Source organism: Meles meles, chromosome 7, assembly GCF_922984935.1.
Source record: "Meles meles chromosome 7, mMelMel3.1 paternal haplotype, whole genome shotgun sequence".
NCBI classification, from domain to species: Eukaryota; Metazoa; Chordata; class Mammalia; order Carnivora; family Mustelidae; genus Meles; species Meles meles.
Genome location: NC_060072.1, coordinates 47,641,999 through 47,669,685, shown reverse-complemented (window position 1 = coordinate 47,669,685; position 27,687 = coordinate 47,641,999). Strand labels below are relative to the sequence as shown.

Sequence of the window (27,687 nt, the reverse complement as noted above, 5' to 3'; positions counted from 1 at the left end):
GAGTCCCACCAACACTGAACATTTTCACCAACACTTGCTATATCTTGTCTTCTTGATTCTAGCCATTCAGGAAGGTGATATCTCACTGTGGTTTGGATTTCCATTTCCCTATTGATTAGTGACATTGAGCATCTTTTCATGTGTCTGTCGGCTATCCAGATGTGTTCTTTGGGAAAATGTCTTTTCAGGTCCTCTGCCCATTCTTAATCAGATTATTTGTATTTAGTGTTCATTTGTATAACTTCTTTTATATTTTGGATATTAATCCCTTATTATATATATATATATATATATATATATATATATATATAATTTGCAAATATCTTCAATTATCTTGCCTTTTTGTTTTGTTGATGGTTTCCTTTGCTGTCCTAAAGCTTTTTATTTTGGTATAGTCTTAAGAGTTTATTTTTGCTTTTGTTTCCCTTGTCTTAGGAGACATATCTAGAAAAATGTTGCTATGGCTGATGTCAGAAAAATTACTACCTATGCTCTCTTCTAGGAGCTTTATGGTTTCAAGTCTCACAATTAGAAGAGCACAAAGTTTTAAAAGGCAATCATTTTTTAAAATGCCAACACTTAGTGTAGTGCATGGTATGTTGAAGGTGATTAGTAAATGTTAGTTGAATAAAATAATGAGTGAATGAATTGAACCAAGCTTTGGATTATAGCAGGTATCAAAATAACAGCACACTCAAAATTATTCTTCCCAAGAAGAACCTAAAGTGAATTTTTCCCATTTAGCCAGTTAAGTGTCAAGCCACCACCTTTTATAATCAGCAAAACTAATGAAGGACAGGGAGCTTTTAATGACATTGGAGGAGCTTTCCCACTCACCCAGCGGAGTGGGTCAAGGGAGGAGTTGAGGGCGATATCAGGGGTTTTCATATAACAAGAAAAACGAAGCATTTTGGTTACTCTAACACATGGATGAATGTCCAGGCAGTATAATTTTAATTGCCAGTTTTGTAATTGTTATATCCTAAAAGAAAATTATATACTGAAAGAAAAAGGGCTGCCAGCATTTTACTTAGAGATAAGGTCATTAAAAAAAATAGGTTCTGCTAGTACCATGAATTCATTAAAAAAAAAACAAACAAAAAGCACCAAACTCAAAAGAGAATCCTTTGAATCAAACACATTTGGCTTTAGGAAAAATTCACCCTATTGTCTGTTGTCATATTGCTGGGACCTGGTGACATTGTTCTGAGGAATTCGCAGTGAGAGTTGGGAATACCTTTAGTAACCTACAAGAGCAGTGAACTCAGAGGAGCATATACATTCCCAGCCCGGAGTGGTCTGGAGGCGAAGCTGTCTGTAGGAGAGGAAAGTCTGGATCTCAGAAGGCCTCTGGGGTGGGCATTACAGGGACCTGAGGAAATTTTCTCCAGCAGGGTGTCCGAAAGGAATTCAATGATACAGGATATATCCATTCCTTAAAGGTTTTTTGTTTTTTTTTTTGTTTGTTTGTTTGTTTTTTACTTTCACTAAACCTTTTTGATTTGTAAATACAAGGTTGGCCTGTGTTTTTTTGGTGTTCATACCGTATGTCATTGGGAAATGATCCCTTGGGCTTGTGAATAGTGACGGCTTCTCTCCAAAGTCATCCATCTCCACTCTCGGAAGGAGAATGCAAATTTCCTATCTAAACAGGAAATATCTAAGTGGCTGAAATCTGCTCTTCCTGAATTAAATTAGGTTGACACAAATGAACAGCTAAGACGAATAGCCCAAATGAGGGTCGTGGAATATGACTACAGACCTGAATTCGCGTCTTCAATGGGGATAAACGCTGCCCATCAAACAGGTAGGTGCACAAAGTCCCTTTTTAATTTTGTGCTGTCAACTCTTGAAAGCTTAATTCCCTCTTTGTCTGGTGGTTGTGTGCTGTGTCACTGATTTCCTCTGTGAGATCCACACTCACCAGAATGGGAAAGGTGAGAGAAATGTCTGTGCCACCTTTACTCGGCATTCCCGCCGCTACTCCTGCACCCACCCTGCCGGTGGAATATTTTGAATACGTTGTTTTTCACTGGAGTCATCTTGCTCATGGGATGAGGGCTCAGGGGCGAGGGCAGCTCCAGCTGTAAGAGGGGCAGCATTGGGCAGACCTGGGAGAGGGAGAGGTGGCCGAGTAGGCAGGTCTAGGTCAGAGAAGGGGCAAAGTGGTATTTGTACTCCAGCCCAGGAATCCTCAAGAAGCCGGCACCATTTAGGTGGCAAATCCTCCTGCAGGAAAAGAGGAAATCAAGCTAATGCCCCACTCTTACTTCTATACAGGAATTTTGAGGTATTTACCCACTCCTCCCAACGTTCGGCCCAGAGTCCCAAGGAAAAGTGAAGAAAATGACACCCCTACTTTTAATCCTATAGTGGTTATGGGCTCAAAATTCCTCCTTTGCTTCAAATGTATCATAGATCAAAGCAAAAGCTGAAAAGGGATAATAAGCATCTACTTGCAAAGATGTCCTGGGGGGGGCTGTCAGCGGTCCATTTTGATGTAGACCTGGGAGGATTTTCTCCAGAAAGCTCTTTTCCTGACTAAACGTGTTGGAGTGTTTGTGTCTAGGGATGATTGCTCAGGAGGTCCGAGAAATCCTGCCTCGGGCTGTCAGAGAGGTTGGTGATGTCACCTGTGAAAATGGAGAGACGCTGCCGAACTTCCTCATGGTCGATAAGGTAACTAGGAATCGCTTTGCCTCTGGAGCGACCACCCCATAGGGGACCCCCTTTCTGTGGCCTCACAATAAACTGAAACCTTCACTAGGAAACAAGAAAGCTTCACCAAGCTGTGTGGTAATTCCTATCCGCCATGCCACCTGGGCAGAAGGTACCGGAAAGAAGCACCCTAAGGGAAAAAGAGGAAGGAATACACAGCGGTGACCTGGGCAAAGCCACATACGAGCAGTGCCTGGCATCATGTGGCCTAGTGACAACAAGCTGTGACCAGGGTTATCTTAAAAAATGGAACTAGAACTTCGGAAAGGGCAATTTATCTCACCAAATACAATTTAGGTTATCATGAAAATAGAATGATGAGATTCGGAGGATGACTGAAGATGGAAAGAAGGGGTGATTTTTCTTTGCGAGCACAGTTTCTCAACAAAATTGTACGTTCTGCTTTCAGAGGACAATCATAAAGTGGGTCACTTTGGCAAAGATATTCACGAGCCTCCTCATTTTTCCCAAGGGCCTGTCTTCATTCTTTGATATTCAAATCATTCTCTTTTGAAGGAATGTCCCCGTCCTCGTAGCCGAGCTCCCCTTCTCAGGGTAAAGGGGTCTCAGGCTGCCATTCCCTTACTTGCTTTGTGTGGGTGACTTGAGTCGGTCTCTGAGATTGTGTTTATTAATTCCATGAAGTCCCGGGTCCGTGGCAAGGTTTGCAGACTCACTCCGCGGCCGATCTGTACATTGCACTGCTGCATTTGATGCTGGCGGGAAAATTGATTGACATTGGGTTATTACAGTTGTAGGGAGACACATCTGAGTGGAGACTAATTTGTAATTTGTCAGCTCATGGGGGCAGTGCTTCTCTGACTTCAACGTGCACATGAATCAGGGGAGGAACTTGCTAAAATCCAGGCAGGCTCTGATTCAGCAGGAACAGGGTGAGACCCAAGAGCTTGCATTTTTAACTAGTGTTGAAGTGATGCCAATTTTGTCGATCTTACTGGCACGCAAGCCACACTTGGAGCTGCAAGGTGGAGGGTCCGTTTCCATATTGGGCCCCTCCTCAGTCTTCTTCCTCTGGACTCTTGGGCAACAAATCCTTAGCTGAGGAGCGAGGATGGCCTGCTCTGCCCTGGGCTGCGGGGCTACGGTGGCAGAAGTCCGGTTTCTTCCTCCTGCTTCCCACACCCATCTTGAGTAGAAGCAGCTCTTGTCTCAGACCTGGGCTATCACTTCCCTTGAGAGATGTAGCATGAGACATCTATTTTTAACAATAAAATAGTGAAGTTTTCCTTAAAATGTATTTTAAAATAAATAAAATAAATATATTTCCTTAAAATATTTACTTAAAATATAAGATAAGAGATACTCTGAGGTATTCATAGGGTAAGGTCATTGTCACTTTCTGGCATTTTTAGAAGCTTCCTGGGTGAGAGAAGAATCTGGAGGCATAGCTGTCTGGCTTAGGGCTCAGCCTTGGGTGTGGACCATTAGGCTGCCAATGTGGGGCTCTTGGGGTTACTCATTTGGTGGCGGCCATGTCACTTCAGACCGTGACCCTCCCTGTAGAACATGTTTCTGTGTAGGTAACATCTGCTCAGGGCCTTATGATGGTCACTCTGTGGGAAAATACTTAGTTCTCCCCTGGCCCAGGATCTTCCCACTCCCAGTTAAGTTGAATGAGGACAAGCAGGATCATTAGCAGCAGTGGTTCTGAGGGCTACCCACCGCCTCTACCCACTGAGAGACTACAACCCAAATTCATTCCTAAGAAGGCCAGGCCAGAGCCCTGGGAAAATAAGGGGTGGTCTTTCCCAGTCTAGGCAGCCAGGTTCATTTGTTCTCTGAGGAGCAGTCCTTGCCCAGGCAGCATTCAGGTTATAAGCAGATACAACTGACAGGAAGGAGTCTGCAAGGGACAAGTTGTGATTCTCTTAACAACAGCATCGTGTAGTGATTCAGTCTGTGGAGCCATCACCAAGGCCACACTCACTGACTGAATCTGTAACAGTACGAGTGGTGAACACCTCCACGCTCTAAAGCCCGGCTTTCCACTTTGGCTCAGTTCTGGGGAGACAAGGAGAGACTTCAATTGCTGGTTTAATCCTCCACATTGTGGGATATTCCTCCACTACATTATAAATATTTCACAGAATAGCTCCTTTACTCTCTCTTACTAAGAACATAGGTTATGTGACTCCTGCTGTCTCATGCTCTCTGTTAACTGTACAGTAAGCAAGATACACAGAGAGCCTCTTGCTTTCCGGTCTCCCACCCATTTGTGTGGCACTACGTTGGCCTTGAGTGCCCCATTCAAGACTGCTTCTTCTTCTTCTTCTTTTTTTTTAAAGACTTCATTTATTTATTTGAGAGAGAGAAAGAGAGCATGGCAGAGGGAGAGGGAGAAACGGACTACCCCCTGAGCAGGGAGCCTGATGCGGGGCTTGATGCCAGGACCCTGGGATCATGACCTGACCTACCCAGTTGCCCCCAAGATTGCTTGCTCCTGACCACACGTGCTATAGCAATGGTTGGAGATCAGGTTCAGTTACAGGGCCTCCCTCTATACTCTGTTTCTGTTCCACCCAACTCCTCTTTTGTATAAACAATTTTTTATTGAAGCTAAAGCACAAACTAGAAATGCACATGAAAATGTTGAAATGTTGCACTTCACGATTGCTATATCTTTTCCACATGGACTTTGCAACTTTGGGCCCAAATAAGAAACAGAATGGCTGGATCTTTACAGACGGCCCATGTAACCTGCCATAGCTGGAGATGAGCGATGTTGACGGAAGTTGGTATAAATCAGGTTTCTTTCAGAAGAGATGACTGTGTGAGATAAACTTCCCTTGTCTGGGGTAATTTGCTTCTTCTCATAAACTCCTCATGATCCGTGTGCCCCGGTGAAAGCTCAGCGATGGGAGGTGGCATGACAGGGCTCCAGGCTGGTCCTGAGAGCCAGGGGACTCAGGGAGGTAAACGCCATAGTCTAACCCTGCATGAGACCCCTACGGCTTTGCCCTTCAGCTTGCTCATCTATCTCTTTACGTGGCAACTTTATTTATTTCTGTGATTATTTGGGAGTTGGCTTTTATATTTCTTGAGCATTATTATTAGGTGTGCTTGGTGTAAGAAAAATGTACCCAATAAATGTCAGCATGGCCTTAAACATATTTACAGCTAAGTCTGTATGAAAGTGAGGTTCAGTTTGAATAGTGTGTGTGTGTGTGTGTGTGTGTGTGTGTGTGTTTTATGAAATGATGTTATGAGCCACCCTACTACACCTTAGTATGTGGTTGCTTTTTCCTCATTGATTCTCTTTTTCCTGTAACTGGAAGGAATTTTCTGTTCAAGTCATGCAAAGATAAGTAAGACAGGACTCCTGTCTTCAAGCAGCTGACAGTGCCAGGGGGGTGGTGAGACAGGACTCAAGAACAGAGCTCTGAGTGACAGCATGACAGGCGCACTCCTGTCTGTGGACACCAGGCAGGGGCTGGCAGATGGAATGGGAGCGGGGAACTGAGGGACAAGTGAAAGAAGACAGAGGTGACCTGGGGTGACTGAGAGAGAGGAGCATTGCAGGTGGTCTTTCCGTTTTTCTTTTTTCTCCTGCATGCTATCCAATTAGACGCCCAGTGCTACTGTCCAGAGTTTGGCCACCTCTCTTGTCTATTATCTTCCCTCCATATTTTCTTTACCCTTCCCAGTTTTCTCCCTAAAACAGAAACAAAAGGAAACATCTCTGATTGTGCAATCCCCCTTCCCCCCTTTGCCTCTTCGTTGGCTTATTATCACCCCTCCACCATCTGAATGGACCCGTTGCTTTCTAACTCGTTTCCTAACCCTCACCCACCTGGCCAGCCCCCACACACCTTCAGACTGGGAGGTCTCTGCACACACTGACACCTTTGGTTTGCCGGCCCTTCTGCCACCGGCCTGGTTCTCTGTCCTCACGCTCACCAAGTTTGTTTCTGCCTCAGAGCTATTGCATGGAGTGTTCTTGGCCCTGCAGAACCTTTTCTCCCTTTAGGTAAGCTTGTCATTTGAATCTCAGGGCCATGACCTTCCCTGATCACCTCATCTAGAAAAGTCTCCAAATCTCTTGCTTTCACTTTTTTTTGTAAGATTCAGGGCCACCAAGAGGGTGTGTAGTGCCTTTGCTGTAATTAGAGAGAGGAGCCCCCCGTTTCTGGGGCAGACTTCACCCTTACCCTCAGCCAGACGGCTATGCAGGGGACACACTGCAGACTTCTTGGTGACGGCCTGGAGAGTTCTGTCCCCAGCTGGAATGGTCTCACTTGCCTACTTATTCTGCAGTTCCTTGTATGGCCCCAAAAATCTTCTGTATTTTTCAAAGCTGTATCTCCAATAGTTTTTTGTGGTTTCAACCCCAGGGCTTAGAGTACTAGTCCACAAATACTGGCTGAATGAATTAATGATTCTGTGATGCCTTGATGGATCTTGTCTCTGTACTGGCTCAGGCCTCCCCATACACATCTTTCTAGAGTATTTATCACATTGTGTTGTCATTCTCTTCCTAGTCCGTATCTCTCCCACCAGACGGTGAGCTTCTCAAGTCAGAGAACGTGCCTTGTCAATCCTGCGTTGTTCAGCGTGGCATCTGGTACATTGTGGGCTCTCAGTAAGCATGCGTTTGAGTTAATGGCTCAGTTTCTGGATCTCACTGAAAGGAAGAGAAGTGGTTCCATTCAAATGAGGAAGTCTGACAGAAAAGTGGCTTTGTAGTGGGAAAATGAGTTCAGTTTTGTGTTTGAGGTGTCAGCTGAGTATTCAGATGAAAATGTCCAGAGGCGACTGGGAGTGTGGAAGTTGGGAGGCAGCCGGGGCCCAAAGGACGCTGAAGCCATGGGTGAAAATATTCATTAGTGAGGGAAAGGTTATGGATGCAGGTCACAGATCAGAAGCCTGTGGCCAAGTCTGGCCTGAAAACTTTTTTTTTTTTTCCTTCATGGTGTTTTAAAATTTTTCAAATTTGTTGCCTATTTTTAAAAATGGGGGGGCTCCTCAAACAAATTCTGGGTTTCTGGATCCCCAGAGCCATCAGATCTGGTCACATGAGGCTGAGGAGTAGCTCCCTGGCAAGGGCTTCGGGGGCCCTCCCATCTCTGCTTCCTGTTACCTGCCTGACCTGGAGGCTTTCAGTTCTGACAGAATGAAAAGCAAGTAGACAAAAGCAGCAGATTTCTTCCAGTTAGGACTATGAATAGATCTGGGAAGGCTGAGAAGGTTGGGCTAAAATGGAATATGGAGTAAGCACAGTGTCAAAAATTCAAGTGAGCAGAGAGGATGGATGTGGACATGGGGAAGAAAGAAAGGGATGAGATGGAAGAAAATGAATGTTAATAAAATGTGATTTTAGCGATTGGAGAATCACTAATAGTACATGGCAAAGCAGTTAAGAGTGTGAATTTTGACATCAGATAAAAGACTTTGTCCAAAGCTTGGCTCAGCAAGTTTTGGGGATAATGAGGTCACTTTCAAATTATTTTACTCTTTACAGTTCTCTGTAAAGATAACTTCAGTATGGCAAGTTGAAATTCTACCTTCATCACTTTCTCCCCCACTGAAGCAATTGCTTTTATAAATGATTTTGGTTAACAAAAATTTTCTTAAGACCACAGCTTTTAGGTCTATAATACAGTAAAACCCAATAAAAGGTTAACTGTTGGTGAATTTTTTCCCAGATGTCACTCAGAGATGCTAACGTCTCAGGTGCCTTTGAAATGATTTGTGTATTTTTTAATAGAATGACACATACTCTGTTTTATTCAGAAAAACGGAGTGGTAGAAGATTTATATGTTTGAGTTCATATGGCTAGTCCAGAAACTAAATGGAGGTTTTAATTAATTAATTAATTAATTATTTTTGAATTTTCAAAATTTGAATATAGTTGACACACAATGTTACATTAGTTTCAGGGGTACAATATAGGGATTCAACACGTTTCTACGTCATGCCACACTCACCACAAGTATAGCTCCCATGTGACACCATACAACACTATTACCACACCACCAATGCTATTCCTCATGCTGTGCCTTTTATCCCTGTGACTTCTTCATTTCATAACTGGAAGCTTGCATCTCCCACTCCCCTTCACCCAAAACGGGGGCTTTTAAACATCCTGCTCATCAGTTGGTTTAGAAGTCCAGTCTTGGGATGTCTGAGTGGCTCAGTCGGTTACATGTGTGCCTTTGGCTCAGGTCGTGATCCCAAGGTCCCAGGATTGAGTCCCACATCGGGTTCCTTGGTCAGCAGGGCACCTTCTTCTCCCTCTGCCTACTGCTCCCCCTGCTCGTGCTCTCTCTTTCTGACAAATAAATGAAATCTTAAAAAAAAAAAAAAAAAGTCCAGTCTTTTCTCATCAAAGGAAGTAGCAGAACTCATTTACTGCTTGTGGTATTAAGTTTCCTGTGGGGGAAAGCTTTCTCTGTTGGACTCACATGATTGATTTGACTCCAAGCTCGATGATTCCTTTTAGAGCTAATATGTTCTTAAAACCAACCCTGGCTGTATGAACAACTGATCACCTGTTCATAAGCCATCTTCTTCTTTCCTAGGGGCTCCTCATACTGGAAGCAGGGAGGAAATCCTTTTTTTTCTGGTAAACATTTTAGAGAGAAATACGGTAATTTATTGTTTTCTTGGAAAATTTCTTTTTGTAGTTATGTCTTCTTTCAGAAAGTATTGCTCATTTTTTTTTCTATGTGTTAAAAGTTCAGAAGTAACACAGATAAAAGCAATGGGTCACTAGGGTAGTAACTAGTACAAGTTTATTGTGCACACAAAAAAGACAGTTTGCCAACTGAAACCAAAACACGGAATAAGGCCATTTAGGAAGCAGTGTATATAGAGAGAAAGCACTGCCTGTTTATTCTTCACTGTGATTGGTTACAATATTAGAATTTTCTTAAGTGATAGGGAACTGGTTAGTGGTGACTTCCTATCAACCTTGGGAAACAGTTCAGGTCTTGCTTATGATTTCCAGAGGCATAAGCAAGAGATGATGTAGGTCAAGTCAGTTGTGCAAAATGAGTTAGATTAAGCTTTGTTTATATGACTAAACTAGTTTTGTCTGCTTAGGGAATTTTCAGGGCTGGTCTCCCTTTGTTTTTAATTTTAACACGTGCATTTAAACAAGATGGAAGGATGGATGGATGGATGGAGCTAATTGTGGCATTTAAATGATAGGTATATGGGCCTTAACTGTACAATTTTTAAAACTTTTCTGTATACTTGGAAATTTCTGTAATAAAGTGTTGGGGAAAGAAGGCATTGTTCCAGACTCCTTAAACTGCAATTTAAATACTACGGCAGCAGTTGGTGACAATCCTTTGAAGATCAGGTAGGCCCATTTATTCAAGCCACTGATTTAACACCTAGAAGTTTATGCTTCATTTACCAAAGTGTAACTCAGCAGTCTGCTTTTCTGGCTTAGGGACTCTATTTTTTAAAATCCATATCAAGGCCTGGACAAAGTTCTAAAGCCGGGCTTATTCAAAGCCCAAATAATTGCCAGGCACATCCATTGGCTAAAGATGGTTTTTCTCCCTTGGCAGTCATCCTTGTGGTGCTTGATTGCAGGTTGTTGTATTCCCATGATTTTATTATAGGGGAAGACTTTTTTTTTTTTTAAGATTTTACTTATTTATTTGAGAGAGAGAGAGTGAGAGAAAGAGAGAGGGAGGAGAGGGAGGCGCAGAGGGAGAGGGAGAAGGGAGAAGCAGACTCCCAGCTGAGCTGGAAGCCAGACATGGTGCTCAATCCCAGGACCCCTGGGACCCCAGGGAACTCCAGGACCATGACCTGAGCCCAAGGCAGACGCTTAACCAACTGAGCCCCCCAGGCGCCCTCCCTGATTTTATTATAAAACATTAGTCCATGCAACACCACATGCTACCAGGAGACTCTAACTGGGGAAGAAATAAGAGCCTGTTTTAACTTCTCCAGGCTTTCTTTGCAATCAGGCTGGGTTCACCGTATTTAGTGTTGTTAGATAGAGGACAAGTCGCAGTTCCCAGACAGAGGAGAGGTCAGCTCAGCTGTCTGGCTGCTCCCGTCGCAGGTTCCTTTAGGACCAGAACTGCAAGGGAGCCTGGAGCTTGCAGTCTGCATTCTGCAGGGCTTGTCTGGGGAGTGCGGAGGCCCTGAAAGAACTTTTGTCCATTTCCTGAGCCAAACCCTCCCAGAGTTGCAAAGGACCTGATCAGAGTGGAAACCAGTTTGCTGGGTACAGTCAAACCAGCTCCCCATCCCCAGCCGCCCTGAGGGTGGGAAACACTAGTATTACTTTGTTTAATTCACCCAAATTTCCATGGACATTTCCTAATATGGAAGTGGAATTTGGACCTCAGTCTTTCTGGTTTTCTGAGAGCGGACTCAGATAAAAGAATACACTAGAAGTTTGGCCACTATCTTCATTTCACTAGAGAGCAGTGCTGTCGCCTTCCTGATGCTTCATGACAGGAACTGTCCCTGCAGGAACGTTCCCTCACGTAACACACACGGAGTTCCTGCTCTGTGCTGGCAAACTGCCTGCAGACAAGATGTGTCTCTGGGTGTTCATCACATGGGTGGGTACGACACAGAGTGGAAAGAAAGTGGGAGGTGGGGGAGACAGGTGGTTCAGGTAGAGGGAGCAGCCTGTCCGTGCTAGCTCCAGAAACCAGAGAAAGTTTGAGATGTTCAGCAAAGGGCAAATGGTTCAATAAGATTAGAGCGCAGTGCCTACCTCGAAGGATAAGGCTTAGGTAAGGCAGGCGCTCTAAGCTCATAGTGGCCCTGATTTCATGATGCTTCCTGTTGTTTCCGTGTGCGTGGATACTTGCTGAAGTGCTCCACGTGTCCTCCAGAAAAGATGTCACACTGTCCATTTGTCCCTTCACCCCAAAGCAAGTCATAAATGGGCAGAAGATTCTTGTGTGATTTGAAGCAGTCTCTATTTTCTACCCTCCCCTCCCCGCCCCCGAGTCTCATGAGCAGTTTTTGGTGGCAAGAGGTCTATAATGTTTGCATCATAATCATAAAGCTACATTTCAGCTGAGATTGTTGGTCTCACTTCCCCTGGTTAATAATAACGGGACAGGGTTGAATAATTGAATTAAGTTCAATTATAAAATAATTATTAAACAACGGTGGGTATTAGATGGGGAAGCTTTTCAAAATGTCCCAGTTTACACCCATCTGAGTTCTAATGCATACAGACCTTTACATGGGACTTGGATGAGCATATTTGAACAAAGTTGCTCTGGCATCCGGTTGCATGTTCATGGTTCAAGTGAACTCACTGAGACCTTATCACTTGCATAGAAAGAAACGCTTTCAGAAAGTTCTGGATTATGTTTTTGAACATATTTATACTGGCTTCAGTATGGTGTGAGAGGACAGAAGTGAGAAGTATTTTAGTCAGAGTCGATCCCTATAATGTAATGTCCTAGGAATTTATTTTGTGGTCATTTTCCATTGGATCCATAAAGTCAAGGCCATGATTATAACCGGGAAGGCAGTAGTAAATTTCCTCGCTACGTTTATTTCCTCTTAAATAGGAAAACACATGAATTATCTTGTTGCCTATTGGATCTACCTGGAAGATAAATGGTGCCAACAAATTTGAATTGGAGAAATCAGAGCTGGCTTGTCATTATTTACAAGTAACTGGACAATTGCTGCCAATTGCTCATATCTCATGAGGCAGCATTAAGAGTCCTGTGAGGTAAATATTGCAGAATGAACTTAACCCTGCTTTAGACGGCACTTAAGTATCATTCTCCATGGTCTGCTTTTGTTTGGGCTGAATCACAAATTCATGTTATCAGGCAAGCATTAAAAAAAGAAGCAGCTGGTCGCCAAGAAAAATAAAAAAGAATATTAGGTATGGTAGCACCAGTGAGGATCGGGAAATGTGGGTGGATTCAGGAGATTTGGGAGACTGAACAGGTGGCGGGCACAGTGGATGGCCCCTGGGGGAGGTAGGGGGGAGGGGTCAGGTGATGGCTGGGAATCTGTTGGGGACCGCTGCTTGGACATGACAGCCAGTTATAATTATAGTATAAGGCTTTCCACAATGTAAACAAAGCAGAAGGTGGTATGACATTTACTGTGATTTAGAACCATAGAATGTTATTCTTGTCTTCATGATTTCTGCTTTCTTTTTATTAAAACAAATTTAGAAGTAAGGGAACATTTGTACCAGAATTAGAAAATTTTAAAGAGCTTTTGTCAGGAGATTGATGGTTTATTTCTTCTGATTTATTTATTAACATTTTAATAAGGAATTTCAAATATACATAAATTAGAATAATAGTGAAACCCATGTATGTCCTTCACCCAGATTTGACAATTTTCAATTTGTGTCCTATCTTATTTTATTCAAATCGCCCACCAGCTATCCTTCCTTACCAACTGCATTTTTTTTGGTTTTATTGAGATACAAGTTTAAGCTATATGACATGACGATTTGATACACATACATATTTCAAAATGATTACTACAGTGAGGTTAGTTAACACAACCATCAGCCACATAATTACCTTTTGTGTGTGTGTGTTGAGAACATTTGAAATCAATTCTCTTAGCGACTTACAAGTATTAATGCAATATTGTTAACTATAGTCATCAGGCAGTACATCAGATCCTCAGGACTTATCCATTTCAAACCAAGTTTGTACCTTTTGATAAACATCTCCTCATTCCAATCCCTCCCACCCCCCGCCCCATCTCTCAGTCTCTGGCAACCACCATTCTACTCTCTGTTTCTCTGAGTTTGGCTTTTTTAGTTTCCACATATAAGTGATAGCCCAGTCTTTCCATGTCTCACTTATTTCACTTGGCATATTGCCCTCAATTCCATCCAAGCTGTCAGAAATGGCAGGATTTCCTTCTTTATTATAGCTGAATAATAGTTCATTTGTGTGTGTGTATGTGTGTGTGTCCCATTGTCTTTATCCATTCATCTATCAACAGATACTTAGATTGTTTCTATATCTTGGCTATTATGAATTATGCTGCAATGAGCATAGGGCTGCAGGTACCTCTTAGAGATGGCGATTTCGTGTCCTTCAGACATACACCCAGACATTTTGGGGGGATCTCCGTACTGTTTTTCATAGTGCCTATACCAATTGACACTTCTACCAACAGTGTACAAGTGTTCCCTTTTCCCCATACCCTTGCCAACACTTGTTCTCTTTTTCCTGCCTTTGTAAAAGTAGCCATCCTAACATGAATGTGACGATATCTCACTGTAGTTTTGATTTGCATTTCCCTGATGATTAGTGGCATTGAGCATCCTTCCATGTACCTTTTGGCCATTTGTATGTCTTCTTTGGAAAAATGTTTATTCATGTCCTCTGACCATTTTAATTAGATTATGTGTGTTTTGCTATTGAGCTGTGTGAGTTCCTTACATATTTTGAATATTAATCCCTTATCAGATATATGGTTTGTAAATATTGTCTTCCAATCTTTAGGTGGCCTTTTATTTTTGTTGTTTGTTTCTTTTACTGTATGAAAACTCTTGAGTTTGATGTAGTGCCACTTGTTTATGTTTGCTTTTGTTGCTTGTGCTTTTGCTGTAGTATCCAAAAAAATGGTTCCCAGACCGATGTTAAGAAGTTTTTCCCTATGTTTTCCTCTAAGAGTTTTATGGTCTTAGGTCCACATTTAAGCCTTTAATCTATTTGGAGTTAATTTTTGTGGATAGTGTAAAGTAGAAGTCCATTTCATACTTTTGCATGTGAATATCCAGTTTTCCCAACTCTGTTAAAGAAACAATCTTTTCCTCACTAAGTACTCTTGACTCCCATGTCACAGTTTAGTTGGCCATGTATGCATGGATACATGTATGCATGGCCATGTATCCAGTTTTTATTTCTGGGCTCTCAAATCTATTCCATCAGTTTCTATGTCTATTCTTATGCTAGTACTCTTCTGATTACTATAGCTTTATTGAAATCAGGAGGTATGATGCCTCCAGCTATATTCTTTCGCAGGGTTGCTTTGGATATTAGGGGTCTTTTGTGGTTCCATACAAATTTTAGGATTTTTTTCTCTGTTTCTATGAAAGATGCCATTAGAATTTTGATAGGGATTACATTGGATCTATAGATGGCTTTGTATAGTATGGACATTTTAACAATATTAATTGTTCTGATCCAAGAACATTGGATATCTTTCCATGTATTTGTGTCCTCTGTTTCTTTCATCAATGTCTCATAATTTTCAATGTGCAGATCTTTCACCCCCTGGATCAATTTATTCCTAAATGTTTATTGGTTTTGATGCTATTGTAAATGAGATTCTTCCTTTCTTTTTCAAATAGTTTATTGTTAGTGTATAGAAATGCAACTAATTTTTGCGTATTGATTTTGTATCCTGCAACTTCACTAAATTTATTAATGCTAACTGTTTTGGGTTGACTCTTAAGGACTTTCTGTATATAAGATCATAACATCTGCAACAGATAGTTTGCTTTTTCCTTTCCAGTTTGGATAACTTTTTTTTCTTTTTCTTATCTAATTTCTTTGTCTAGGACTTACAGTATTATGTTGCATAGAAATGGGAGGCAGTGAGCTTCCTTGTCTTATTCCTGATCTTAGAAGAAAAACATTCTGCTTTTCCTCTTTGAGTATAATGTTAGGTATGGACTTATCATATAGGGCTTTTATCATGTTGAGGTATAGTCCATCTATAGTTTGTTGAGAGTTTTTTTTCATGAAAAGATGCTGAATTTTGTCTAATGCTTTTCTACATCTGTTGAGATGATCACATGATTTTATTAATGTGGTATAACACATTGATTGATTTGCATATATTGAACCATTTTTGTATCCCAGTAATAAATCTCACTTAATCATCATGTATGATCCTTTTAATGTATTATTGAGTATCCATACTTATCAGAGATAATTGCCTGCAATTATCTTTTTTTGTAGTATATTTATCTGACCTTGGTATCAGGGTGATGTTGGCCTTTTAAAATGAGTTTGGAAGTGTTTCCTCCTCTTCAGTTTTTTGGGAGAGTTTGAAGAGATTTGTATAGATTCTTCTTTAAGCATTTGGTAGAATTCCCCAGTGAAGCCTTCTGGTTCTGGACTTCAGTTTGTTGGGATGTTTTTGATTATTGATTCAATCTCTTTTTTTAAATTGGCTTTTTAGATTTTCTATTTTTTCATAATTCAGTCTTAGTTGGTTTTATGTTTCTAGGAATATCCGTAACTGTTCATAGTAGTTTCTTAGGATCCTTAGTATTTTTGTGGTATCAGTTGTAATGTTACCTCTCTTTTCTGATTTTATTTATTTGAGTCTTCTTTCTTTTTGTTCCTTAATCTAGCTAAAGTTTTGTCAATTTTGTTTATCTTTTCAAAAAATTAGCTCTTAGTTTTGTTGACTTTTCCATAGTATTTCTGGGTCTATTTCATTTATTTCTGCTCTGATCTTTGTTATTTCTTTCCTTCTACTGCCTTTCATCTGAGTTTCCACTTCTTTTTATAGTTCCTTGAGGTGTAAAGTTAGGTTGTTTATTTGAGATATTTCTTTTTTCTTCTTAGTGTGGATGTTTATTACTATAAAATTCCTTAAAACTACTTTTGCTGGGACGCCTGGGTGGCTCAGTAGATTAAACAGCTGCCTTCGGCTCAGGTCACGATCCCAGGGTCCTGGGATCAAGTCCCACATCGGGCTCCTTGCTCAGTGGGGAGTCTGCTCCGCTCTCTGCCTGCTTCTCCCTCTGCCCATCTCTCTCTCTCTCCCTCTTTTTCTCTCTCTGAAAAATAAATAAATAAAATCTTTAAAGAAAAAAAACATGACTACCTTTGCTATATCCCATAAGTTTTATTATATTGCATTTGCATTTTTATTTGTTTCAAGATTTTTTTTTTTCAATCATAAAATCTTTTTTCCATTTTATTTATTTTTTCAGCGTAACAGTATTCATTCTTTTTGCACAACACCCAGTGCTCCATGCAAAACGTGCCCTCCCCATCACCCACCACCTGTTCCCCCAACCTCCCACCCCTGACCCTTCAAAACCCTCAGGTTGTTTTTCAGAGTCCATAGTCTCTTATGGTTCGCCTCCCCTCCCCAATGTCCATAGCCCGCTCCCCCTCTCCCAATCCCACCTCCCCCCAGCAACCCCCAGTTTGTTTTGTGAGATTAAGAGTCATTTATGGTTTGTCTCCCTCCCAATCCCATCTTGTTTCATTTATTCTTCTCCTATCCCCCTACCCCCCCATGTTGCTTCTCCATGTCCTCATATCAGGGAGATCATATGATAGTTGTCTTTCTCCGATTGACTTATTTCACTAAGCATGATACGCTCTAGTTCCATCCACGTCGTCAAGATTTTTTTTACTTCCTTTTGATTTCCTCTTTAGCTCATTAGTTTTGCAAGCACGTATTGTTTAATTTCCACTACTCATGAATTTTCAAGTTTTCCTCCTGTTAGGAATTTCTAGTTTCATTACCATTGTGACCAGAAAAGATACTTGGTGCGATTTTAATCTTATTAAATTTGCAAGGTTTGTTTTGTGACCTAACATATAATCTAGCCTTGAGAATGTTCTGTATGCATTTGAGAAGACTCTGTATTCTGCTCTGTTGGGTGAGATTTCTAATATGTCTTTTAGGTCATTTGGTCTAAAGCATAGTTCTAGTTCAGTGTTTCTTTACTGACTTCCTGACTGGGTGAGCTATCTGTCGTTGAAAGTAGAATACTAAAGTCCCCTACTATTATTATATTCTTCTATTTCTTCCTTCATGTTTGTTAGTATTGGCTTAATATTAGGTTCTCCGATGTTGGCTCTCTTTCTCTCTCTCTCACTGAAGATAGATATACAGATATAGAGTATAGACATATAGATTTACAAGTGCTATAATCTGATGCATATCCCCCTTACCAGGTTGAATTAGCCCCTTCATCAGCATATAACCTTCTTTGTCTCTTGTTACTGTTTTGACTTAAATTTTATTTTATCTGACGTAAGTACAGCTACCCCTGCTCTCTTTTGATTTCCATTTGCATGGAGTATCTTTTTCCATTTCTTTAGATCTGTATGTCCTTAAAGCTGGTGTGAATCTCTAGTAGGGAGCATATAGCATATAGCATATAGCAGCATTTTTTTTTTAATTCATTCACACCCTCTATGATTTTTTATTGGAGAATTTAATCCATTTATATTTAAAGTAATTATTAATCGGTGAGGACTTATTAATGCCATCTTATTGTTTTTTGGCTCTTCCCTTATTCCTTTCTTCCTCTTTTGCTATGTTCCTTTGTGAACTGATTTTCTGTAGTGGTATGCTCTGACTCCCTTCTCTTTATCTTTTGTAGGTTTTTGTTTTGTGGTTACATGAAGCTTATGTAAAATATCTTATTGCTTATTTTAGGCTTATAACAACTGAATTTTGATCATATACAAAAACTCTACCCTCTTACTTACATCTCCATGTTTTATGTTTTTGATGTCATAATACACCTCTCTGTATGTGTGTACTATTAACCAATTATTGCAGTTATAGTTATTTTTAGTACTTCTGTCCTTTAACTTTTCTAATTGAGTTAAGTGATTTATAAGCCATCATATTAGAGTAGCAGAATGTTCTGAAATTGACTGTGTATTTAGCTTTACTGGTGTGTTTTATACCAGTGTGCACGTCTTTAAACTCCATAAATTAAGACTTAAGTTTGTAATGTTCAGCTTCTTAGCCCTTTCTGAGTGGTTGCTGTACAGTGTGTGAAACCCTTAAAGCTTCATTGTGCATCACGAGAATCTCAAAGACACACAGCCCCGACTCTGATCTTGCAACTACAAAACGATCTTTTTCTTTTGGCCTTGAGCTCATTATTTTACAACAGTGGACCAGCCTCTGTGAGCCCCAAAGAATTCTGTGGCATTCAGAACTTGTAAACAGAAAGGGGGAGAGGAGGGAAGGTCACAGGATCAGGATGCGAGTTGATGAGATCTTTCCAGTGTTTTTGTTACAGCTGAGAGACGCACACATGTTTCCATGACAACTGAAGTGTGTGGGTGGGAGAAGGGATGGCTGGCACACTCTGGCTGTGGTTGGTTTCCCTTTCTTGCTCTTTCTGGTGTGTTGGTGGCCTTCTCTGAGCAGATAGAATTAAGTGTTGTTGTTTTCAGTTTTGTTTGGGAGTTAGGCTAAAATAGAAATTGTACATGGTAGCTCATGAGATGTTAAAGCAGATATTATCACGTCAAGAATTATCTCCTTGTTTATAGATGAAGATAATGAAGCTCAGAGAGCTGGTTCTGTTCAGCGTGGGGTCTCACATCTAATACGTGGCTGAACTCGGAGAAAAGCCCTGGTCTTCATTCCTTTCTCCTTCACCTGAGCTATTCGACACACATTTTACCAGGAAGAACTAGAATCATTTCTTATGAGGATTTAGTGATGCACACACAAATCAACATTCCAAAGCCTGTTCTGACTTTCTCTTTATGAGTTTTAAATATAGTATAATGGCCATATGAAATAAATCTTCAGATTCCAAACTTGACAATGTCCTTCAGCTCCATTCTCTTTTTGGATTACAAGGACATATTTCTATTTTATTGCAAATTGAACATAAGCAGCTTTACTACACAGCCAGCAGTTCAGCAAGATCATTTTAAGTTGCAGCCCTCTCCGGTTTTATCTTGAATGAACTTGAGGTTTGTGTGTGTATAATCATTTTCAGTGGTACATTTCACCTGTCTTCGAATGGAGACTGTGGCCAGTTCCCTGGTGGTCTCACACTGTGGATTTACACCCTCTGTGCTGTTTTCATTTCTAGGACCAGATCTTTATGGAAAATGTGGGTGCAGTGAAGCAGCTCTGCAAACTAACGCACAACCTTGAAGAAAGGATAGAGGAGTTAGAAATATGGAACAGAAAGCTGGCTCGGCTGAAGCGGCTCAGTAGTTGCAAGTCCTCAGCCAGTGAAGCAAGCTCCATTAGGTACATCCCCAAGTACCACGGGCACAGGAGTTGGGAGGAAGGAGAGAATGGGGCCTCTCCGTAACTAGTCCAATGAAATGGTCTTTCTGATCCAGCAGCAACCATCACTCTCTGATGCTGCCATCCCTCCTCTCTTTCTTTTTAAGATTTTTTTCATTATTTGACAGAGAGAGAGAGAGAGAGAGAGCACAAGTAGGCAAAGCAGCAGGCAGAGGGAGAGGGAGAAGCAGGCTCCCCACTGAGCAGGGAGCCCCATGCGGGACTCTGCCCCAGGACTCTGGGATCATGACCTGAGCTGAAGGCAGCGGCTTAACTGACTGAGCCACCCAGGCACCACCCCTCCCCCCTTTTAAAAATGTTTTGGAACACAATGGCCTTATGTGGTAATTTTCTTATTTTTTCTGTTGCTGCTTTAAAAAGAAAACAAAACATGAAGTAGCTGTTTAAGAGCAAAGTGTTATATGAAATGTTACCTTTTAGCAAAGGGATGACTTCTCCTTTAAAAAGGATAAGGGGCCTTTTCTAAATTTAGAAAATCATGTTTCCTTCTCAGGGAAAAAAACTTATAGTTTTTTTCTTTTTTCCCATTACTTAAGGAGGTAAATGCACATTTCCTGGGGTCTAATTATGAGAAAAAAGAAATATAAGGTTTAATGCATTCGTTTATGCTTACTAAGGTTCTTTTTCACAAAAGGAACTCTCAGTTGCCTTGACTTTAACTTTTTAAAATTAGCACTGTATTACAAAAAAAAAAAAAAAAAAAAAGAAAGAAAGAAAGAAAGAAAGTCATACTGCTGTGTTAGTGGCAGCCTGGGCTTTTGTTTTATAACTCCCAGAGAGGCATTTGAGTAGTAATTAACATTCTCTCTCTCTCTTTTTTTAAAGCAAATTTAGCAGAGCTCTTAGTGCATCTTCTCCAAGAAGGGCTATTCCCAAAAAAACCAACAAGGTAAATAGACTTAAATTTGTAATGAATAATGATGATGTTTTTTCTATACCCCCCCCAAAGTCTTTAGAGAAATTGATCAAAAATGCTTTTCTTCATTTATTTGCTGATAGACTCCCTATTTTGCATGCTTATGCACGTTAGGGTCTTTTTTTTTTTTAAGATTTTATTTATTTGAGAGAAGGAGAGACAGAGCATGAGCAGTGCATAGAGGGAGAGGGGTTGGGCAGGGCTCAATCCCAGGACTCTGAGATCATGACCTGAGCTTGACACTAAGTGTTTTTTCAAAAAGATGTTTAGAGAAAGGAGAGCAGAACATGCTCATTTCAGAAATACTATTCTGCCAGCTTTTGTTTATACTGTCCCCCCCACCCCCCAAGTGAAATTCATCAGCCTGCACATGCACTTGGCCCTTGGCTGCAAGTTCTGTGTGAATGGCTTAACTTGACCTAATTCCTTATCTATGGCTTCCGAAGTCCCCGAGAGGATTCCGTTGCTCCCCCAAATCCCTCTTTTCCCTTTGATATTTAGTACTGTTCGTGCAAATGGGTAAATAGGTGTTCACTTTCTTGTAAAAGTATTATGCTTTTATTAATGAATAAAGAGAACTTTTCTCAAACAGGTTAACATTGACAGTAAATGTACAGTAAAAGCTGGAAGTTAATCATGTAATAATTTGAAGTTTGCCCTCTCCAGAGCAGAGAAATGTGAGTGGAGGAGAAGCTGCAGTATTCCCGTCCTAGCTGCAGTTCACAGAGAGCTGGGAGACTCCGCTCGCTCCCTCTGACCCACCTGTGCTGCACAGCTGGCCCTTCCCAGGAGCAGAGTCATGACCTTCATCTATATCCTGTTAAGGGCTGACCTGGTGTGTGGGCCATTGGCCCCTTTTATCTCTACTCATGTTATACCGCACTGACCTATTCTAAAAGGATTCAGGAAGAGTTTAATATTCTCCTAAAACCCGCTAAAATGTTCCGTTGCTGACAAGCTACTCGGTATACCAAAAAACATAAATACATGGATAAATATGTATGTAGAAGTGTCCTTGGCCAAGTTACTTAATTGCATTGAGAAATAAAGATAATAATAGTATCTACCTTGCAAACATTAGGCATGGAATTAAATAAGAGGAAGCCCTTAGCCACAGTGCCCAGCATAGAGCAGTTTGCTAGATAAACACAGACTATTAAAAATATTAAAAATGTAAGAAAGGTGCCCTTTGCACTAACCGGTTTGCAGTGGGATGGAGGGAGCGGTACCCTGGAGGCCCTGATCGATGACGCTGGGTCACATGCAATCTCTAGTTCTCACTTTGCACCCAGGGAATCTCTTTATTTTGCAGTTATCTCAGAATATTAACTAGAATGGGTCATTTAGAGAACAGGCCCTATGTCTGCCTTCCTCATTCTGCATCCCCAAGGACTGGCACATAGTAGGTACTCAAGAAATACGGAGGGGTGCCTGGGTGGCTCAGTGGGTTGGGCCTCTGCAATCGGCTCAGGTCGTGATCTCGGGGTCCTGGGATTGAGTCCCGCATCAGGCTCTCTGCTAGCAGGGAGCCTGCTTCCCCTCTCTCTCTCTGTCTGCCTCTCTGCCTGCTTGTGATATCTGTCTGTCAAATAAATAAATGAAATCTTAAAAAAAGAAAGAAAGAAAGAAATACGGAAAGCCCAGTCTGATAATCTCCCTGAAGATTAAAAACATTAAGTGGTTCAGTGTCTTGGATATGTTGTGGTGGGGGAGGGGGTTGTGTTGTAGACCCCGTAGAGGATTTATGTAGGTATTAAAGGACTCTTTCAACTCAGAGACCTCTTGCAGTCCCTGTCATAAGCTTGTGGGAGGCAAAGGTGAGTAACACATGACCCCTTCTAAGGCATTTCTAGGTAGCCAGGGAAGATCAGAGGACAATACAAAAAACAGTTTTATATGGATGTGGGGAATATTGCAAAGGCTCAGAGTGCTGCAGGAGCATATGGGGACGGGGCCTTCCAAGAGGAGAAAGCTCTGGCTGGGTAGAGGAGACGTTCCAGAGGGAATGGTATAAACAAAGTCTAGGGGCTGGCACTGGCTTCCTTGAAAGATTAGGTGAGAGCTGGTTATGGAGGAGAGTGGAAGATAAGCCTGAAAATCAGATATCCTGGACCACCTATTAAGGAGTTGACTCGGTATGCTGTGAAAACCTTCTGAATGATAACAATAATATCTAAGTTGTAGAGTGTTCTCTTGCTTTACGGACAGAAAAAGTGAGGCAGCCTAGTCCAGTGGTTAGGAGCACAGATTCTGGAGCCAAATGTCTTTTGGTTTAAATCCTGGCTCTGTGACTTACTAACAGTGTGACCTTGCATAAGGAATTGAACCTTCATTTTTTCCCCCTTCTCCATAAATTGGGGCACCTGGCCCATAGGTTTGTTGTCTTTATTTTTAAGATTTTGTTTATTTATTTGACAGAGAGATCACAAGTAGGCAGAGAGGCAGGCAGAGAGAGAGGGGGAAGCAGGCTCCCTGCTGAGCAGAGAGCCCCGATGCAGGGCTTGATCTCAGGACTCTGAGATCATGACCTAAGCCGAAGGTAGAGGCTTTAACCCACTGAGCCACCTAGGTGCCCCGCTCATAGGGTTGTTAAGAATTATCATGAGGGCTAAATAAATTTTTATATATAAAGCACTCAGAAGAGAATATGGCACATAATAAGTGCTGTATAAGCCTTCACTCCTTTCTTTTCTTTTTCTTTCTTTTATTTTTTTTTAAATTTAGTAGGCTCCATGTCCAGTGTGAAGCCTAATGCAGGGTTTGAACTCACGATCTTGAGATTGAGACCTGAGCTGAGATCAAGAGTCGGATGCTTAACCAATTGAGCCACCTAAGTACCACAAGTGTTCACTCTTAGCATTTTCAAACCCGCTATTTGAGTGGTTCTCATACTTTGGCATGTTATCAGAGTGTTCCAGGGAGCTGGAGAAAGTAGAAGGAATGGGGATGTTTTGCTTCCCCTGTGGTGTCTTTGCAGGAGGTCTTGGCTAATTCCCATAGGTTCACTTTCCCTTCCATGACACCAACCCCTAGGTATCCTCTGTTCCTCAAAGCCTCTGTGATCCTTAGGTCATTGAAACATTGTGTGTGGGTGGAGTGTGCTACTCTTGAGTTGGGTGGGTATGTTAATAAGCAAAGTGCTGGGAGCTGGCTGGGAGCAACTGGTGGGCCTTACCAGATGGTAAGAAATCTGGCTGGCCCTCGCCTCAACTTCCACACAGCTGCCGATGGTAATTCTTGTTCTGGAAGAAGATTGAGGTCTCCTGTGTAGCTCTCATCCAATCTAGTGTTCCTGTTCCTTTCTTCTCTTTCTCTATGTCCAAGAGATAGATGGGTATTCCCCGCTGTGTGTTGGTGGTTGGGATGAGGTAGGAAGACCTTCAGGCCTTTGCACGGAATTTTCTAGGGCACTTTGGTTTTTAATAAATTCCAAAGTAATTCTCATGCGGACCTGAATTGGAGAACCATTTCACGCTTGGTTGGACCCACTCAATAACTGAAATGTTGGCAGGTATTATTTTATCATTCCTATTTTATTGATGAGGAAAATGAGGATCAAGGACATTTAGATGACTTGTTCAGCACCAGGCTCCAAGCCTAACTCCAGGTCTTAGGTCATTTCCCTACACTAGGTCAAAGGGTTTGAAGCAAATGCATGGAGATTTAAAACAACCCAGCAGCTGTGGGGAGGAGATTAGAGGGGCAGCTCTTATCCTGAGACTAATGCTATTTAATTACAATTGATTCAGCAATTTCATTGAGCCCCTTCTCTACCCGGCACAATTATCAGACCCTCCTCTGCACAGTTCCAGTGAGATATAAGAATGGTATAAACTATTCCCTTCTCGCTATTCAGAATGGCTTCCAGCTGCCCTTATGGGTGACTCAGTTATAAGAGCCCTACGGGTTTACATATAGGCTAAAAACTTATATGATTAACCCCACTCCAAACCCTAATATAACATTGAGGAACATTTTATTTAGTCAAATAACCTGCCCAAGAAATGAAAATAAAGACAAATTTTAAACTATTTCTTAACTACCACCATCCTCCCATTCTCTTCCAACAAAAAGCATAATTCTAGCCTGTATTCTGCAGGCAGAAACAAAAAGAACACTCCCTATTGCATTAGTAGGGAAGCTCCTATTTCAGGGGCACCTTATTAAAGTGGACAGAAACCCCCTCCTATCTTTTTAGCCAGATTCACCATCAGTTACACAGTTGTCTACTCTGTAGTTCTTGGCCCATTCCTCGTATGCAAGTTTTTATGCCAATATGTATCAGTCTTAGAGGTTTGCCTCAGTGGCTTCCTAGAGACTATAACTTACTTATTATTAGAGTCCCTATAGTGTTATACGTAAGAGTGCTTAATGAATATTTGTTGAATGGGTATAAGAATCAGTAAGACACAGGCTCAGAACGGTCCTTAAAAATAGGCAGCAGAATTGAATACCAATGTGGATGATTTAAAGAGTACTTTTTATCATGGATCGTAAAAGTCTTTTCCATGATGTGTCATGATGCCTGAAATTCTTCCACTGGAATTTATTCCATCACGTCTTGAAGACCTTCTGATTTTCAGGGATGTTGTAGTAAAGGAGATGAACATCTGGGTTCTGACAGTATCTTGTCTGATAGGTCCTCTGATCCCATAAAACTTTGAGAATAAGCACGAAATGAACAGCACAGACGCGGGTCCTGTGGGATGCCAGGGAAAAGACAGGTGACTGTAAGCTGGAATGTCAAGGAAGGGGAGAGGCTTGAGCTAGGCTCTGGAAGAACTTCATTTTCAGGGACAGACAGCGGGGAGATGGGGCTGAAGAGAGCACACTTGCAGGCCCACTGGAAGCAGCAAAATTCCCTGCTGGGAGAGAGTCTTCAGGGGTCCTTCTTGCAATTAGCATTGCTGGTTTATCACAGCTTCTGACTGAATCTTTTTTACAGGTCTATTTTTCAGGAAAGAAACAGCTGTGTCCTAACTGGGTTTTCCAGACCTTGGTTATAACACTCATTGCTGTGATGGCATTTTGGTAAGAAAAACTTCAGTGTTAGGCTATGCCAAGCTTTTTTTCTTCCCATGTTCCTTTTCTCACCTATGAACTGGGGACTGATCTATGTACTCTGAAGACAGGGAGCCCTTAAAAAAAAAAAAAGATTTTTTATTTATTTACTTGGGAGAGAGAGAGAGAGACTGGGAGAGGACAAGCAGCGGGAGTGGCAGGCAGAGGGAGAAGCAGGCTTTCTGCTGAGCAGGAAGCCCCATGTGGGACTTGATCCCAGGACCCTGAGATCATGACCTGAGCTGAAGGCAGACACCTAACTGACTGAGCCACCCAGGTGCCCTGAAGGGGCCCTTTTAAAGCTCATATTCTAGAGAAAAAAGCATGGACTTTCTGTACTTAAATGTGAGATGAAGGATGATTTTTTTTTCAATCAACTGATAATTTTTAGTAGCTCATTATGCTGTGTGTGTGTGTGTGTTTCAGTCTTACAAATAATTGTCTAAAATTGCTAGTTCTTTTTCCTGTCTACTTGGGGAGAAATCAGGGTTCTACTTGGGGGAAGTCAGAGAGGGCAATCAGGTACAATCTGTTCTCTCCTGGATACTCCTATTTGTTAGGATTCTTCTAGACTCTTCAGTGAAGACCCCACACCAAAGGGCCTTTGAGATAACCCCAAGATACATAACATATTGAAACTGCAGCTAAATGTGCCCAGCAGCTGAAGCCAGCAAATGCAGTAAGGACAAAGGATTCTCTGCGAGCAGTGGGGGACTTGACCGCCCTCCGTCCTCAGCAGGGCTCTCCCTCCGGGCTCTGGGGTGCAGGCTCCTGCTGCCGGGATGGCCCCTCAGGCTCCATACCTTGGTCATCTTGCCTCCGTCCTCTGGGCCATGTTGCTTTTGGTCTATTTGCATGGTCACAGGGGTATTTATCTCTCAAAAAATGCTTTATGAGCGTGGGAAAGGACTGCCTTTTGAGCTTTGTCTCAAGGGGCACAGTCGTTCTGAGAGGAAAGGAAGGGGTAGTGCCAAGGTGCTGGTAGTTATAGAAGGTAGTGTGAGACTCTCTCTGTGCCCCTCTCTCCCCTCAGCATTTCAGCTTTTCACTGGCTACTGCCCACTGTGTGAAGCACCCCAGGTAGCTGACAGACACCACGACACAGAATCCCCACTGGAAGCCGCAGTCTTTTTCTCACTCTCCTCAGCAAGCTGTCCTCCACTGGGATTCCCAGCTCAGGACAGTGTGAGCATCTGCTTTAGCAGACATACAGAGCAGACCTCTCTAGAGATTCAGTGTCCTGTGAAAACCCAGCAGCATGGCTACACTAAGTCTAATTCTGATGTACAGAGACTGCTTTTTAAACATGCGTATCAGAATTTTCTTATGAATTCCAGTGTCGTGAACCACTAAGATCATAAGCAGGAGGTTATGGGGCTTGTTAAATTTGTTTCTGGCCTGTGGTAGCAAGAAGGGTCAAAACCAGAATTTGCCCCCAAAGAAAGGAGCAGATGTCCATTTCATTCTATAATTCTGGAAGTTCTCTGGGTCATGCATTGAAGTAGATGCCAGAGACAAATTAGAAAGAGCACTTCAGGATTAGTTGTAGGGAGACGGAGGGGGATCTGGGAGAACAAAGTGAGGGAGACTGGGTCACAGCAAGCAGTTGCCAGGGTGACACAACGGATTCTGTCTGCCGGCAACTCTGGGGCTTGCACCACTTTCCCCAGACAGGACTGTGTCTGCTGGGCGGCAACCTGCTTGCTGCTGCTGAGAACACTCTGGAAACTTCTTCTTCATGAGTGGAATTCAAACATGTGGCATATTTCCTTGTGTATATTTAATAATAGTAAATCCACCATCTTTGAAAGGGAACAGTGTAACAAGGAGTTGAGTCTAGGGAGCCAGATGTGAAGGTGTATCATGCTCTGAAAAGACAGGCAGACAGAAGATGTCAGAGACGCAGCCAAAAGGTTTGGCGTCTACGCCTGACTAAACCTGTGTGGCCTTTCCACTCCCGGGGCCACGAGGCAGACACCCTCCACCAGTGGGATGT

The 27,687-nt window shown here is 42.0% G+C and overlaps 1 protein-coding gene across 10 annotated transcripts in view; it reads left to right on the top strand.

Moving 5' to 3' along the window:
* MYRFL (myelin regulatory factor like) overlaps positions 1-27,687 on the top strand; it is a 129,635-nt gene that overhangs the window by 86,617 nt on the left and 15,331 nt on the right. For 9 of the 10 annotated variants that reach the window (XM_046013544.1, XM_046013543.1, XM_046013552.1 and 6 more), the window contains 5 exons: positions 1,699-1,807; positions 2,570-2,679; positions 19,491-19,654; positions 20,540-20,603; positions 25,576-25,661. In XM_046013544.1, the coding sequence (XP_045869500.1) occupies positions 1,699-1,807; positions 2,570-2,679; positions 19,491-19,654; positions 20,540-20,603; positions 25,576-25,661 (533 nt within the window). The remainder of the gene's footprint in view (positions 1-1,698; positions 1,808-2,569; positions 2,680-19,490; positions 19,655-20,539; positions 20,604-25,575; positions 25,662-27,687) is intronic. The other variant, XM_046013553.1, reaches the window with a different exon arrangement.